Raw genomic sequence first — 13,894 nt, 5'->3', positions numbered from 1 at the left:
AAAAGAATTTTTAACCCTATTATGCTTTCATAAGTGCAAAGTATTATTATTAATGAATTTTTGTCCAATGCTTCTTTATCTTCCAGTCTAGTAACCCCATTAAAGACAGCAAAGTATTTGTATGGCATAACCCATGCTGGTTATAGTTGCACTGAAATCTGACCTTCTTATAATGAAACATTCTCGAAATTGACATCATGGTCATGTAAGACTTGAGAAATACATCTTTTCTTTTTTTAGGAATTCAGATTAGACTTCAATATGTATAATACTATTTATTACTGAAGTTTAGAATGATGACAGAGGCATGTGATGCAGAATCTAAAGAAGTAATTTTGTTTAGTGTTCTCTATTTAGGAAGGACATTATTTGGGTCTTATAATTTGAGTTGAATAATTGTCAACAAGAATTTCTATTTAAATATTAGATGCCAGATACATTGTAGATGTGCTCATCATGGCTCTTATGGGGTGAGTGGCCCTTCAAGGTTTCTCTACACTCAATACAGCCACTGGCTTTACAACACTCTTAAGAGGTACCCTCTGCTGCTGGAAAAGGGCAAGTTCCAATGACCCGGGGCATCAAGAAAGGGTCTTTTACATGAGTGGATAGTTTCTTAAATGTAACCCATAATCTTCCTCCCTATGAGCCTCCCTCATTTTGCCTTAATCCCAAGGGAAGAACGAATTACATACACCCTTTTTCCTTGTGACAGGCCTCAAGTCTTGGAAAGGAGTGATCCTGCTCTTTCCTCCTCTCTCTAGGTCCAGACTCTCCCATTTCTTCAAAACTCTCTCCCAGAACTCAACAAAAAAGATGACTACTTGAAGCTTGCCAAATCCTTTAGAACAGTTATTATTCATTTTGAGTCGCTTTCAAGTCAAAATCATGTTGAGATCACCCACAGCAGCTGCAAAGAACTAATTATTTTTACTTCTACATGAGAGAACAATTAAAGTGCACAAAATTCATAACTTTGGACAATCAATTTTCAAGAGACAATTGCCAAGCTCTAGATTTTCAGGATAGTATTATTCAAAGGGAGAGGGACAAAGAAATCTTTCATAATTGACAGATTCAGTCACGAATCACATCAGCCAGTACATGACTTATTGACCACCAGGAGTGGTGTGAACGGCTTTCCGAGCTCCACAACCAACTAACCTCAACCCACTAATCACACTTCTGGGAACCACTGCTGTCCACTATCAAACAACATTTGGTTTTTCAAATTAGCCTCCTATCCCTAACAAAGTTTCTCTATAATACTAAGTTGATGGAAGGATAGTAACCACAAGGTATATTTCACCAGTAGAAGGAACGCTTTGGATAGGACAGCCCTGATTTCTCTCTAAGCATTAGACAGATACCCAGATCCCTGTGTCAACAGAAAAGTTTAATGTTTGCTCTTTCTATTCACTCCACCTACAGCTATTCTCTGCCATGTCTTCATATTGACTTAGAGCTCAGAACTAATACCCAGGAGTCCCTCAAAATTTCCTATAAACCTGACCCTTAAACACACATACATACACACTTCCAAAGAAGTGATCCTCTAAAACATCATCAAGAAGCAAGTGTCAAAAATTAGAATTTTAAAAAAATATTCTTCCACCTACAAGAACTACCCAGAGGACAAGTCAAAGACTAGGACTGCTTTAATTTTTATTTAAGGATGGTAACCTGGGAACCCCAGGTACAATTCTTCCCATGCCACTGGGATCATTCAGTGCAGAGTCCTCAAAGACCAGTTATAGCAGTGGAACACTTGAGAATAACGAATACCACAGTCACTCTAAAGGGCTATGGGCGAGGGGGGGAGGATGGCAGAGGGGAAGGGTGTGATGGGCACAGGACACGTCACTTGATCATGGGAATATTAACCCAGCTATGACTCAACTTGAAACCTGGTCTACTATCAATACATAGATACATAGGAAGGTTAATGAAGATATGAAGATATAGCACAAATCTCTTCAACATTAAAAGCCAGCCTTTTTTTTTTTGGAAGCGCTGCTCAGCTCACAGGATCTTAGTTTCCCCATCCCGACCAGGGATTGAACCCCAGCCCACACAGTGAAAGCGCCAAGTCCTAACCACTGGACTGCCAGGGAATTCCCAAAAGCCAAGAAAGAGGCATTAGAACACAGAATGTAAGGTGATCAACAATGAAGGGCCAGAGAATTTTTAAATCCTATGTCAGACATTATTACATGAAGGGGAAAGAGAACCTAAAAAAAATTAAACTTGAGATTTTCAAGATAAGATCAGACAATTTTTATCATTCTCAAAGGGTTGCAATGTGAGAGATCCATTGAATGAAATGAGTCTCTGCATAAAGATTAAAGAATTTGGCAAACAATTGGGAAGTATTAACTTGGAGTCGTTTGGTCAACTCCAAATTTTACCAATTGCTTAAATTTTTAGGCATGCACTTTATGGAAAACATTCTTTAGAAAAAAAGAAAAGCTATAGAAGCTGGAATCCACCTCCCGGTTAACACAATCCCTAGCTTTAATATCTGCCTCACAGATATTAAAACTGTGAGTTTGGTTAAGTTTGCCTTTTGGCGAGAAGGTCTTGTCAAAAGGAGACTAAGGAGCAAAACCAGAAATTCTCAGTAAAGCTGAAAGCTCTCTTTACTTGTTCCTTTTCCCTCTCTCTCCATGGAGAGGTCAAGTTGTTCACAGCCTCAATCTTACTGGAAAGAGTAGAACAGGTTTCCCACCTGAACCTATCCGGCAGGGCAGAGCAAGGCAAGCACAAAACCTACAAAATTTCAGAGAACAAAGCACGAGGAAAAGAATGCAAAGTGCGCCCTCTATCGCTCTGTGTGTTTTAACTGCTAAGTGGCTGGTTGGATTGCTGAATCCAGTGATAGGTGAGAGAGGAAGGCCATCACGGTAGAAAAGTTCTAAGTGTGCTGACCCAACAGCAAGGATCTTGTAGAAGCCTACTTGGCCAGAATTGAAGAGTGCTAAGCCTGGTTCTGACCAGTCTGTGAACTGGCAGTGTGATACATACAAATCCTATTAATGCCAGCACTGCACATCATCAGCTGGAAAATTGCAACACTGATTTCTAAAACTTTATATTACTGTTTTATTAATGAGACAAAAATTAGACTATATGAGAAGTTTTAACAGAACCCCTTATTCTGTGTTTATTTTGTACTTTTATAAACTTTTTAGGGAAATAGAATTTAACAACTATTGCCTTTGAGAAAGGTATTATTAGCCAAGTAATTATTTACTGAAATAAGTCTTGAGACAGTGTTTCCAATGTGTCCTCATATTGTGAATTAAACACATGGCAAATGGCTGGAAACCCACACATGGAAAATAGACACTTGTTTCCTAAAAGTTTATGTCAATTTGAAGCAGCCAATTGGCATCATGCTCTTTAACAAGGTCTACCTCCTATTGCTTTAACCAATGCTTCTTAACCTGTGGAAGGAAAGATGAACCATGGCCACTTTAAGACTTCAGTGAAAGCTCTAGATCCTCTCTTTACACGCTAAAAAGAAACAGAAAACGTTTTGCATCTAATTTCAGGAGACTCACAAAAACCCTGGCCCCATCTCTGGACCCCAAGTTAAGAAGCCTTGCTCAAAAGACATGTGCAGAACCAGCTGTTTTATAAGTGCTCTTAATATCCTTCAGCAGGTGATGAAAATCAAATGGTTTTAAGTAAATTGTAAAGGTTTTCCCCAAATGACAAGATAAGGTGGAGAGCTACCTACAATTAGTTTCTCTACATTTTATGAGTAAAAATAATAATATTTACTAGCTTTTCTCTAACCTTGATGGGCTATGCTGATCATATGATGGTGTTATGATACATAAGTGTATGTACAAAATTCATATACACACACCTACAAACACACATATTGATACACAAATGCACAAGCACACACCCACAGACACACAGATATTTGTTCTGGCTATGGGAGTACCGGAAATAAAAGAAGTTCCTATAATTCATATGCAAGAATAGTGATAAAAAATTTAGCAACACAAGTATGCAAGTTTTTACCAGATCACACTTATGGTCCTACACCTCAGTTACTCCACCCACTCAGCCCTCAGTTCCTTAATACCAGTTACTTTAGTGGCGTAATTATGAGTTGTAGGAAGTTCTGAGGCTCAGTAAAACTCTGGGTCCTAAGAACTTTTGAATGGGCTCAAAGGTAATTTCTTCTTTTAAAACGAACACTGATGTTCAAAGTGTACTGTGGACAGGAAAAGCCAGTGAATTCGGGAGGGTTGCATTCTAGTTCTAGGTTTCTTCCACTTAAAAATTAGTTTTTTAAATTACTCATTTCAGTAAGCAGCTCACCTTCTTTATTAGTCAAACCAGTCTCACCTCCTTCAAAGGGTAGCAAAATGTCAGTGCTCTCCTGGAAGGCACTGTACAAAAAACTATGTAGTCTACTCACACCTACAGAAGAACTTGTTCTAAAATACACACATACACACACACACACACACCCCTGTGTCTCTCATAGGTATGTCTACACTGCTATATTTATTATTCTAAAGTCATAAATATAAGATTGAATGTTTGCCTGCACTAATTTATTTTTGTTATTAATATGACTGCCTTTTAAGAAGATAAATGCTACTTTCTTTTTTCTCTAAATAATTATTCATACAGACAAAGTGTTTGGGGATGAAAATCCTTTATTGGCCCTTTGTTTAGAAGTATTTTTTATATATGGGTGACTCCCACAGAGTTTCCCCTCCCCTGTCCAAACTCACCCACCATTTGGGATACTCTATCATTCAAATAATAAACAGGGATACGAATACACACGCAAGCACTAGTGTACTCTGAAATTCTGAAGATTATCAGAGACTTCAGAATAAGGCTAGGCTGGGATGCTTTTATACGTCAGTGTTGCTCATCTTTAAACTCTAAAAAAGAATAGTAAATAATCAAATTATACCTATTATCCTAATTATTCATTCAAACTTCAACTATGCTCAAAGAACTTCGAATTGAAAAGAAAAACATTTCTCATTAAGTCATTAGCATTATTTTAAGGGCAAACAACAAAATCTCATCATCACTGACTTCCTGTTCAGCCACAGCTTGTGGAGGAAGCACTCTAGTTGGCCTGGTTTGGGGAGTATTAAGATGAATATGCCAAAGTTCTGCCCTAGAGGAGCTTAAAATATAGTAAAGATGACACATGCGGCAAAGTAGCCAAAATAAAGGGGGAAATGAGAGTCCTTTAGGAGTAGCATGAAAAGCTAAGAAAGCTTCTAGGGAAAATTCCAGGAAGGCTTCACAGAAACGGTGACCTTTTATTTAGCTGGGCACCACCACATGCTCGACAACACAAAAACATGAAAACATAACGGTATGCTTGGAAATGAACTCATATGGTGTAGCTTAAGCATACAGTGCTTTCGTGGTGGTGGAAGGTTGGAAACAGGCTGTGATCAGATGGTAGAGTACCCTTGAATGTAAAGTGAAAGAAGCTGGAATTTATTCTGCAGTCAATATGGAGACCTGGGAGGTTTGAGGTTTATTAGCAAAGAAGTAACATGATCAGATTTGTGGATCACATTGAGAAAAATTAAATGTGGCAGCATTGTAAAGGATGGAGTGAGGAAGAAGTGGATGATGGGAAATGAGTCAGTGAGGACCTGAGCTAGGAAATACCTCTGGGAATGGAGAGTATGGGGTAGATGTAAACAACATTTCTGATACCCACTAAGACTGAACAAACCAACAAAAGAAACAATAGGAAAGTCAAAGACTACAGCTAGGCTTCCAGGCTTGACACACAGAAACCCTTGAACAGAAAAAAAGAAACACAGGTAGAGGAACACATTTTGGAGAGGAAGAGTAATTCCACGCATAGAAGAGGAATTGAGTTGTCAAGACTGAATGTGCATGGAATGGAATACCTATCCATATATGAGGGTGCATGAAATATTTATCCATATGGCAGTAGTTGGGAAATCAGAGAGTAACATAATCCGGAGTTCAAAAAAAATGAGGGATAGAGTTGAAGGACTTTACATGGAAAAGGCAGTTGAGGATAAAGGGATGGATAAAATACCCCAAGGGAAAGAATAAAGGTAAAGAAATAGGAGCCTACACCTACTCAGAATGAGGGGACCAAAGAAGAAAAATGTGCAGAATATGGGAGGTGAAACTAGAGTGCAGTGTCACTAGCCAAAGGAAGAGACTTTCTTTGGAAAGCAGTGATAATCTCAGTGATGGGAGGGCTGTAATGTTGGCAGGGTTGGCACTGAGGTGAGTAGTGAGTATGGATGACCATTAAGAAAACCCTTTCGATAAAATGGTGGAGGTAGAAGCCAGATTGTGACAGACTGACAAGTGAGTGAATGAAAGCGGATTATTAGGCAAGACAAGAGAAGGGTTGAAGTCAAGAAAAAGATTGGAAAGTAAGGTGAGAAAGAAGGAAATTAGGAATTTTAGGATGGGGGGATAGCAGCAGGCTTGAAAAGAGGGTGACTGGATACAGAAAGGTCCTAGAGGAGAGAAGGATACATGGGGGGTGGGTCTTGGAAAGAATAAAAACACTGTATCCTTACCCATTCCCTCTCCTAGTCCTCAGCCCCCTCACCTATCCCTGTCCTGCTCTGTTGTCCTGAGAAAAAGATGAAAAATGGGAAAGACGAGTAAAAATCATTTTTAGTTACAAAAACCCAATTCTCCACAGTTACACCATGCCCCACCCCACATACCTACATATACACGTACCTGTATGCATGTAAGTAGATATGCCTTCCCTATCATATATAATTATATACTACTTATGTACTGTATTAATTAGTGCCTTCCATATTTATTCCAGCTAAAATTGTGAAAATGTATAAATATGACATGCAACACTGTATCTAATGGTCAATCCTTGATTGTGGCAGATAATGGGGAAAAAAATAATGACCATCACGACATTTTGAAAAAAGAAAATTTTAAACTTTACTTTTATCCCAGAGCTTACCACCTCCTTTTAGCAGGGTGGTTCTCAAGTACTCTGTCAAATGATTTGTCTGTCATCTATTTCCTGAACTTGGGAGGGGTAAGAGTGCTTATTTCCAGAAAAAAAAAAAAAAATTGGTTCAAAAGGCAGTCAGTTGGAAGAAAAGAAGTAAAAAGCCTGGATAATCTATAAACTGTCCAGTTAGTCTCTGAATAAATCAAGAGGTAGTTTTGCATTAAGAAATTAGAAGCGTCGGGGCTTCCCTGGTGGAGCAGTGGTTAAGAATCCGCCTGCCAATTCAGGGGACACGGGTTTGATCCCTGGTCCGGGAAGATCCCACATGCCACGGAGCAACTAAGCCCGTGTGCCACAACTACTGAAGCCCGCACGCCTAGAGCCCGTGCTCCACAACAAAAGAAACCACAGCTATGAGAAGCCGCGCACCACAACCAAGAGTAGCCCCCGCTCGCAGCAACTAGAGAAAGCCGACGCACAGCAACGGAAGACCCAACGCAGCCAATAAACAAATAAATAAATAAAATAAATCTATTTTTAAAAAAAAGAAATTAGAAGTGTCATCTCCAACTTGTGATTTCTGTAAACATTGGATTCGACCCAAGCTAGATTTATAAACAGATAACGAAAGCCAGAAGAAGTGGAGGCCTGAGGAAATGTCACCTATTCTGAATCACTTCCAAATTTCAAGAGAGGAATAAGATGTTGGTTCGGGAAATGGCAACTTTCTAACCTCTGTGCACTGGTAAGGTACTGGCCAGAAAAACTCAGAATTATGCTGGAAGAAAAGCCCATTAACAAAAGAACAAAAGAAAAGAAAGAACATATTTATGCTGCAAAGTTAAAACATCACATGAGCTTCTCTGAAACACTCTAAACTTAAAAAAGCAGGCCTACAAATGTATTCCGAAGCTTTTAAGCGTAGGTTAATATGTTCCATGTGCCATTTTGTATTTTGAAAGAATACTGTGAGAAATAAGCTATCATTAAAAGTACTTGTAAAACCTGTAAATATCTCCACATCTCCTCATTTGATTTTTAAAACACTAATTAATTCAGCCCTATAAGGTTTAAAAGAAAATGTAGTGTTTTGTTTTGTTTTGTTTAAACAACCAAAGTTGCCAGTAACATACCACACTATTTGTGATAAACACTTCAGTTTCATGGAAGAAGCCAAATCTAATCATAGGAAAATGAGCGGTTATGGAGAGAGAAGCTGAGGCTTCAGGAGGGAAAAGGCTATGGCGGGAAACACTTGTCATACCACGCCCCCTACCCTCAGACCACCAGAAACACAATTCCATGTCTGGGAGCCTTGCTGCTTTTAAAGAATTTCATCAAGAAGTTTTCATAAATCCCTGGTGAATTTGTGACTGGGCATATCAATAGAATGAACGAGATATAAAATGAAATCACTACATACTAAGCTCAAGAAATCCCAGAAGACCATAATAAAGTTATGATTTGTCTATCTACCTTTCAGTAATTCGGCCTGAAATGTGGCTTACAACCATTCCAAAAAATAAAACAAATCGAATAACCCAGTTTACCACACAAATAAATCATAAGAGGTCCCAAGACAGATACAGGCCACAGGGTTAACAGTAGCTAATAATGACTATGATTTTGAAGGGGGCTGGAGGGTGAGGGGGCCAATGAGTTCTGATTGTTACCACATAGACACAACATGAGTTGTCAATCAGCTTTTCAAAACGTTGGCATGTGTCTCCCCCTCTACAAGATATTCATTCTCACTACTGTGTTTGTGCCTTACTTTCAGATGTACTTCTGCCAGGCCCCAGTAGTGATTATCAAATGCACTTTTATTGTATGATTTTGTTTTCTAAATAAGCAGACAAAAGGACTAGTAGATGGCTAGTGTTGTTTATGATGGTCTCTCCCATACACAGTTTTATCTGACATTCTGGTCTCTAATCCTCTGGCCATATTTTGAAATAAAGCATAAAGTTAAATGATATATTTGCTCTCTATTCCAGACTGGATGCAATTGATTTTAACTGACTAAATTATCTGATCTCTGCCAAGAATTTTATTTCATTAAGAAAATGATATTATAGAGCATCTGAGATCATAGAGCAGACTAAACATAATGCCAAAGGAGTTCTGAGAATGCTCCACAGTGAAGGTTTGATTATTTGCAGATGGAATATGAAAAAAAGAAAAAGAATCAGATCCCGGGCATTAGCCTAACCAATCCTGGTATCACTGCTGCCGACATCACAGCACAAAGCCAAGAAAATAACTGATCTTCTAAGCCACAACACCTTTTTTTAATGTACTAATCACTTTTCTTCCTAGAAAGTAATACTTAACTGCCACTATCCAAAACAAAGGGAAAGGGGGAAATGTTGGTACCACAATAGGCTCTAGCATGTCAACTGTCACTGCTGACATGATTTGGCTAGTAGTCAAGCATTCACCAAGGAACTAATTTAAATCAATCTCCTTTGGGAAAGCCAATTGTTTGGTATGCGCAACAATTGGTGTAGGATCAATCAGTGGACATGAGATCAATTAAAACCAGCTTAAGCCTGTGAAGAGGGACAATTCACACAACCTGAGTTAGATCTCTATTCATTTCAATACTCTCACAATGCAATCCTTAAGCTTCCTTGCAAAGCAGAAAAGCTACTATCACCCTACACTGTCTAGCCAGCACTTTAAGTAGTTCCACTTTTAATTAAAAACACAGTACACCCTTTGTTGGTACAGATAGTGTGGTCACTTTTAAGGGTTGCAGTTATTTTAGCCAGAAGCTTGAGATTTGGGAAGGGACATCTGTTAAGGAAAACACACACATTTTGATAGAATTTTTTCTTTACAACCTTACCAGTTTACATGTACTTGAAAGCATTTGAATCTTATTAAATTGAGAGGTTTGTCTGGCAAAAGTTACTACTGCACACTTTAGAACTGGGTTTCTAAACGTCAGCACTTGGGGATGTGGTGGTAACTGCCATGAGATTTTGCTAAAGCAGCTTTGAAACAAATAGGTTTTGCGTCAGATACCTAAGGAGGTATAGGCAGAACTTTGGAGATGGCACTGCAAAGGAAAGCATGCAGTATCGCTTCTGGCCGCAGGAGTGCTGTAATGTCATGTTCCACCAAAGAGCATCTCTGCATTAAGTTCTACTAAAGCAACATGCTTGATTCTTCCCAGTTCAACCACAATGGGGCAGGCAATGTGGATCAGAAAGACATCGCTGAATTAGCAAGTCATCTAATAAACAAGAATTTGGCAAAGGATTTTAGATATTTTGTATTTTGAACATTTTAAAGCACTTTAGTCTTTTCAACCAAATAGGCTGCAGTGTCTACTTGGGGGCAGGGGGTGTGGGGTGTAGGGAAGCCTCTCCAAACACTTTGACCACTTAGACCACAGTGTAATCAAAAATTGCCAGTTCTACCAAGTGATACCTGGAAAGAAAATACCGGAGTGGAGAAAGGAGGCGGGGGGGGGGGGGGTGAAGGAGATGGAAAGGGACTTTGGCAAGACTGATATCAGTATCAAACTTTCATGGCCTCTGGGAAGAAGTTCCTCCCTAGTACATTTATTCAGAAAAACTTCTGAAAAAAAGCATTTTCCAAATGTCAGAAATGAAAGACAAGGAGAGTAAGAGAAATGAGGGCGAGAGAAAGGGGTATCCTTCTCATAAACCACAGTTTCATAGTGTCAATTGGAGAGCAGAGGCGGCGGAAATCGCACACCACCAAGTTATCCTGAGCTCTGCCCTCTGGCCGGCCAACCTTCAGCCCTGCGGGTAGGTGAGAACAGCTTAACGACGTCCTAAAAAGCTTTGAAAAATTAGGGCGCAGAAAGCTCTCTCCAAAATCTGGAGGCAGGACTGGAGATTCCATGAAACGAGTTGTAAATAAACCGCATCATAAGTCGAGTGAGACGTTCATATCCCAGAAAAATCAAAATCTGTTAACCTCAAGACAAATTCCAACTGCGCAAAAGTCCAAACTGCACGACCAAGACTGATGAACTCTAAGGGGCTGCTGTGCACCTTCCGTGAGGCGGTACTGCAAGGTGGGGCTGTGCGTGCTGGGAGCGGGGGTGTTGCGGTTTGTGTTTAAATCCTTCAGCGGACTTCACTGGGTTTAGCGGCCCTTCCCTTAAAATGCAGTTGGATTAGCTGCAGCCGCAGCAGGACTCGGAGACAGAAATACGGGCGCACTAAATCATCAGGAAATCTAGCTTTCTGAAACCTTTCTGAAGGCGTCCACTCGCCGCCCCACAGTGCACACAGGTGATGGAGAGGGAGGAGGAGGTTAAGAAGCCGCAGGTGAGTTTCACTGAGTGCCGGCACCTCTCTCAGAAGTAGCTGCTTTTGAGGGGAGTAAACAGAGAGGGCAAAGTCGGGCCTGTCTCCAAAACATCACCCTGCAAGCAAGCGTTCCCCCCACCCCAAAAAAATCCTGCGCACGAGTTGCCGCTCAATGCACTAAGTTCAGGTCGTCATCCCATCTAGTCTTAGCGTCCAGAAAAAGAAATCAATGTTGCTCTTTTCCTAAAAATGCAGGTCCTCCACATCGACTTGGTACCTGTCCCCAGCTCTCTATCCCACACGCGCGCGCAGTCACAAACACACACACCCCAACACACACACACAGAGTAGTAGGCCGTGTCCAAAGCTATCTGGGGTCAGGACTTGGGGCGCACGTGGATGGTGAATGTAGAGAAAGATGAGCTTCAGGGGAGATGGTTGAGAGGACTAAAAAGAGAAAAAAGACAAAAAGAACAAGAAAAAAGGATGCCAGGTTTTAAAAAAAAGAGCGAGACCGAAAGAGAGAAGAGTTCCGAAGTAGAAGCTCGGCAGTCAACGGGGGTACGGACCGCAGCGCTCAGCCCTGAACTCCCGCAGGACGCCCGGCTCGCCGCGCGTTTCGCTCCGGCTCGCCGCGCCTTCTGAGGACGGAAAAGACAGAGCGTTCGGCGGAGCTCTGGAGACCGGAAAGCGGGGAGCGGTGGCGCGCAATGGCGGGGGGTGCAGGGCACGGTCCTGCCCACCTGAGCCCCTGAGCGAGCGCCGCCACCCGCGCCCCCGACCCCGACCCCACGCGCCTCCGGCAGGGCAGAACCCACCTCTCTTACTGCGTCTCCATCGATTGCCTTGGCAGTGGCTGTAATCCATACAGTTCAGGATGATGAGGGCAAAGGAGAAGAGACGAAACTGCATCTGGGCGGTCGGGCCGGGGAGAGACGCCTCTCAAAGTCGGGGAACTGGAGGGCTCATCCGAGGAGCCGGCGCCGTCCGCACTGTTGAGGAAGACGCCGAGGGGGAGTCGCCACTAGCCCAGGGGCCTGCACTGGTCAGTTCGGCGCAACCAGCATCTTTCCGCCTTGAACCTGAGAGACGAGGAGGAGAAGCCGGGTGGAGAGAGGCCCAGGGAGGCAGCTGCCTCTTCACGCGTCCCAATTTAAGAAGGGGAGGGACGGGGGAAGCGAACCCACTGCCTGGCAGGAGCTGCGGAGCAGCTTAACCCCGAGCGCACAGCTGCCTGCAACTTGGAGAGGAAGGTGATTACAACCAGTGAATTAGCAACCTCTGCAGACCTATAGGCTCCGACCCGGGGGAAAGGACTTGGCGCGGGCGCTCCGGAAAAGAAAAGAGCTCCACAGTTCCCGAGGGTGCAGGGTTAAAGGCGCACTCTTCGGTCCTTTGGTCCCACAGTGGGGTACCCAAGCGCCGTGGTCGCGGTGGCCAGGCGCGGGTCGCCTACCGTGAGCACTTACGTCTCGGGCTGTGCGGCGTGCCTAGGCGCGGAGCTCCATCCAGGGCTCGGAAAGCCAGACGCCTCGCTAGCACGTGGGCTGGGGAAAAGTTTGCCGAGACCCGCCGGCAGCGCGTAGCAGCTCTGGGATCCCGGCGCCTGCCTTGGGTTCGAAGTGCCCGGAGGGTCCTCTGGACTGACCGCGCCTAGCAGGAGCGCGGCGGGGCGGGCGGGTCCGCAGCCTCTGGGATGCTGCGTCCCCGCCGGTGAGTGCGATCCTACGGCAAGGGTTACGCCCGCTCTCACTCTCTGGGTCCCTGTGCAATTGTGCGGTTTCCAGAGCTCTCTCCACAGCCACTTCACAGCTAAGGTTTCTCCGTTTCCAAGCTGTGGGGGACAGAACGCTCCCGGGAGGCCGAAGGGATGGCGAGCTCACTTTCCGATGGAGATGCAGTCGGGCCGAGGCTCGGGATGCTTCTATAAGTAGGTGGTGCTGTGGTCCAAGGCAACTAAGTCAGGGCTGCCTCGGAGTTCCTGGGTCCTAAAGCCAGAACTTCTCCGGTTTCCCTGAGGTCCTAAAGAGCGCTGACAGCCTCCAGCGAGCCTAACCCCCGGCGAATCCCCTCCGGGCTTTCCTGGAGTGGGTGGCTAAACTGAAGAGTAGCTGAGGTGGAGGCGCCCCCTGACTGTGCTGGCCCGACAGCCCAGCTGTCTTCACCCCCAAGGCGTCTTCTCCGCTGCTCCGGGGTCGGCTCCAACCTCAGCGCCGACCTTCCAGCAGGAAGATCTGACTGACTGACGGCTTCTCCTAAACCTTCCTTTCCGAGCTCCCGGCCGGGACGGCTGCTTCTAAAGTGGCGTTTAAACTTGAGCCGCACCCCGAAAGATGCCACACCTCTGCCACTCTTAAGTTTTACTTCTTGGCTTTGATTTACGGGAAGATGTTAGCAAGGCTGAAACTAAAACGAGTCTTCGGTTTAGGGAGTAAAAAGAGTATTCCAATACTTTGCTTATCCTTAGAGGTTGTATTTCTTGACTTTGTGTCTCCTCCAGAAAAACTTACGAAAACCTTTGATCCCTTTCTTGGACTACGCTAGAAATTGGGGCCTTGGTTCTTCAGAGAAAAGTTCAGTTTCTACCGAAGTATTTCTCATTCATAATCCTCCTCCCTCCCCC

At 43.3% G+C, this 13,894-nt stretch overlaps 1 protein-coding gene across 3 annotated transcripts in view; it reads right to left on the bottom strand.

The window, feature by feature from the left end:
• RSPO2 (R-spondin 2) overlaps nt 1–12,183 on the bottom strand; it is a 165,405-nt gene extending 153,222 nt beyond the window's left edge. For 2 of the 3 annotated variants that reach the window (XM_059901745.1, XM_059901747.1), the window contains exon 1: nt 12,090–12,183. In XM_059901745.1, the coding sequence (XP_059757728.1) occupies nt 12,090–12,183 (94 nt within the window). Of the gene's footprint in view, nt 1–12,085 lie in introns of all 3 variants that reach the window. The other variant, XM_059901746.1, reaches the window with a different exon arrangement.
• Between the last annotated feature and the right edge of the window lie 1,711 nt (nt 12,184–13,894).

This window comes from Balaenoptera ricei, chromosome 17 (assembly GCF_028023285.1).
Source record: "Balaenoptera ricei isolate mBalRic1 chromosome 17, mBalRic1.hap2, whole genome shotgun sequence".
NCBI lineage: Eukaryota > Metazoa > Chordata > Mammalia > Artiodactyla > Balaenopteridae > Balaenoptera > Balaenoptera ricei.
Note: the sequence above shows the minus strand (reverse complement) of the source record. Positions and strands in the feature narration are given on the sequence as shown.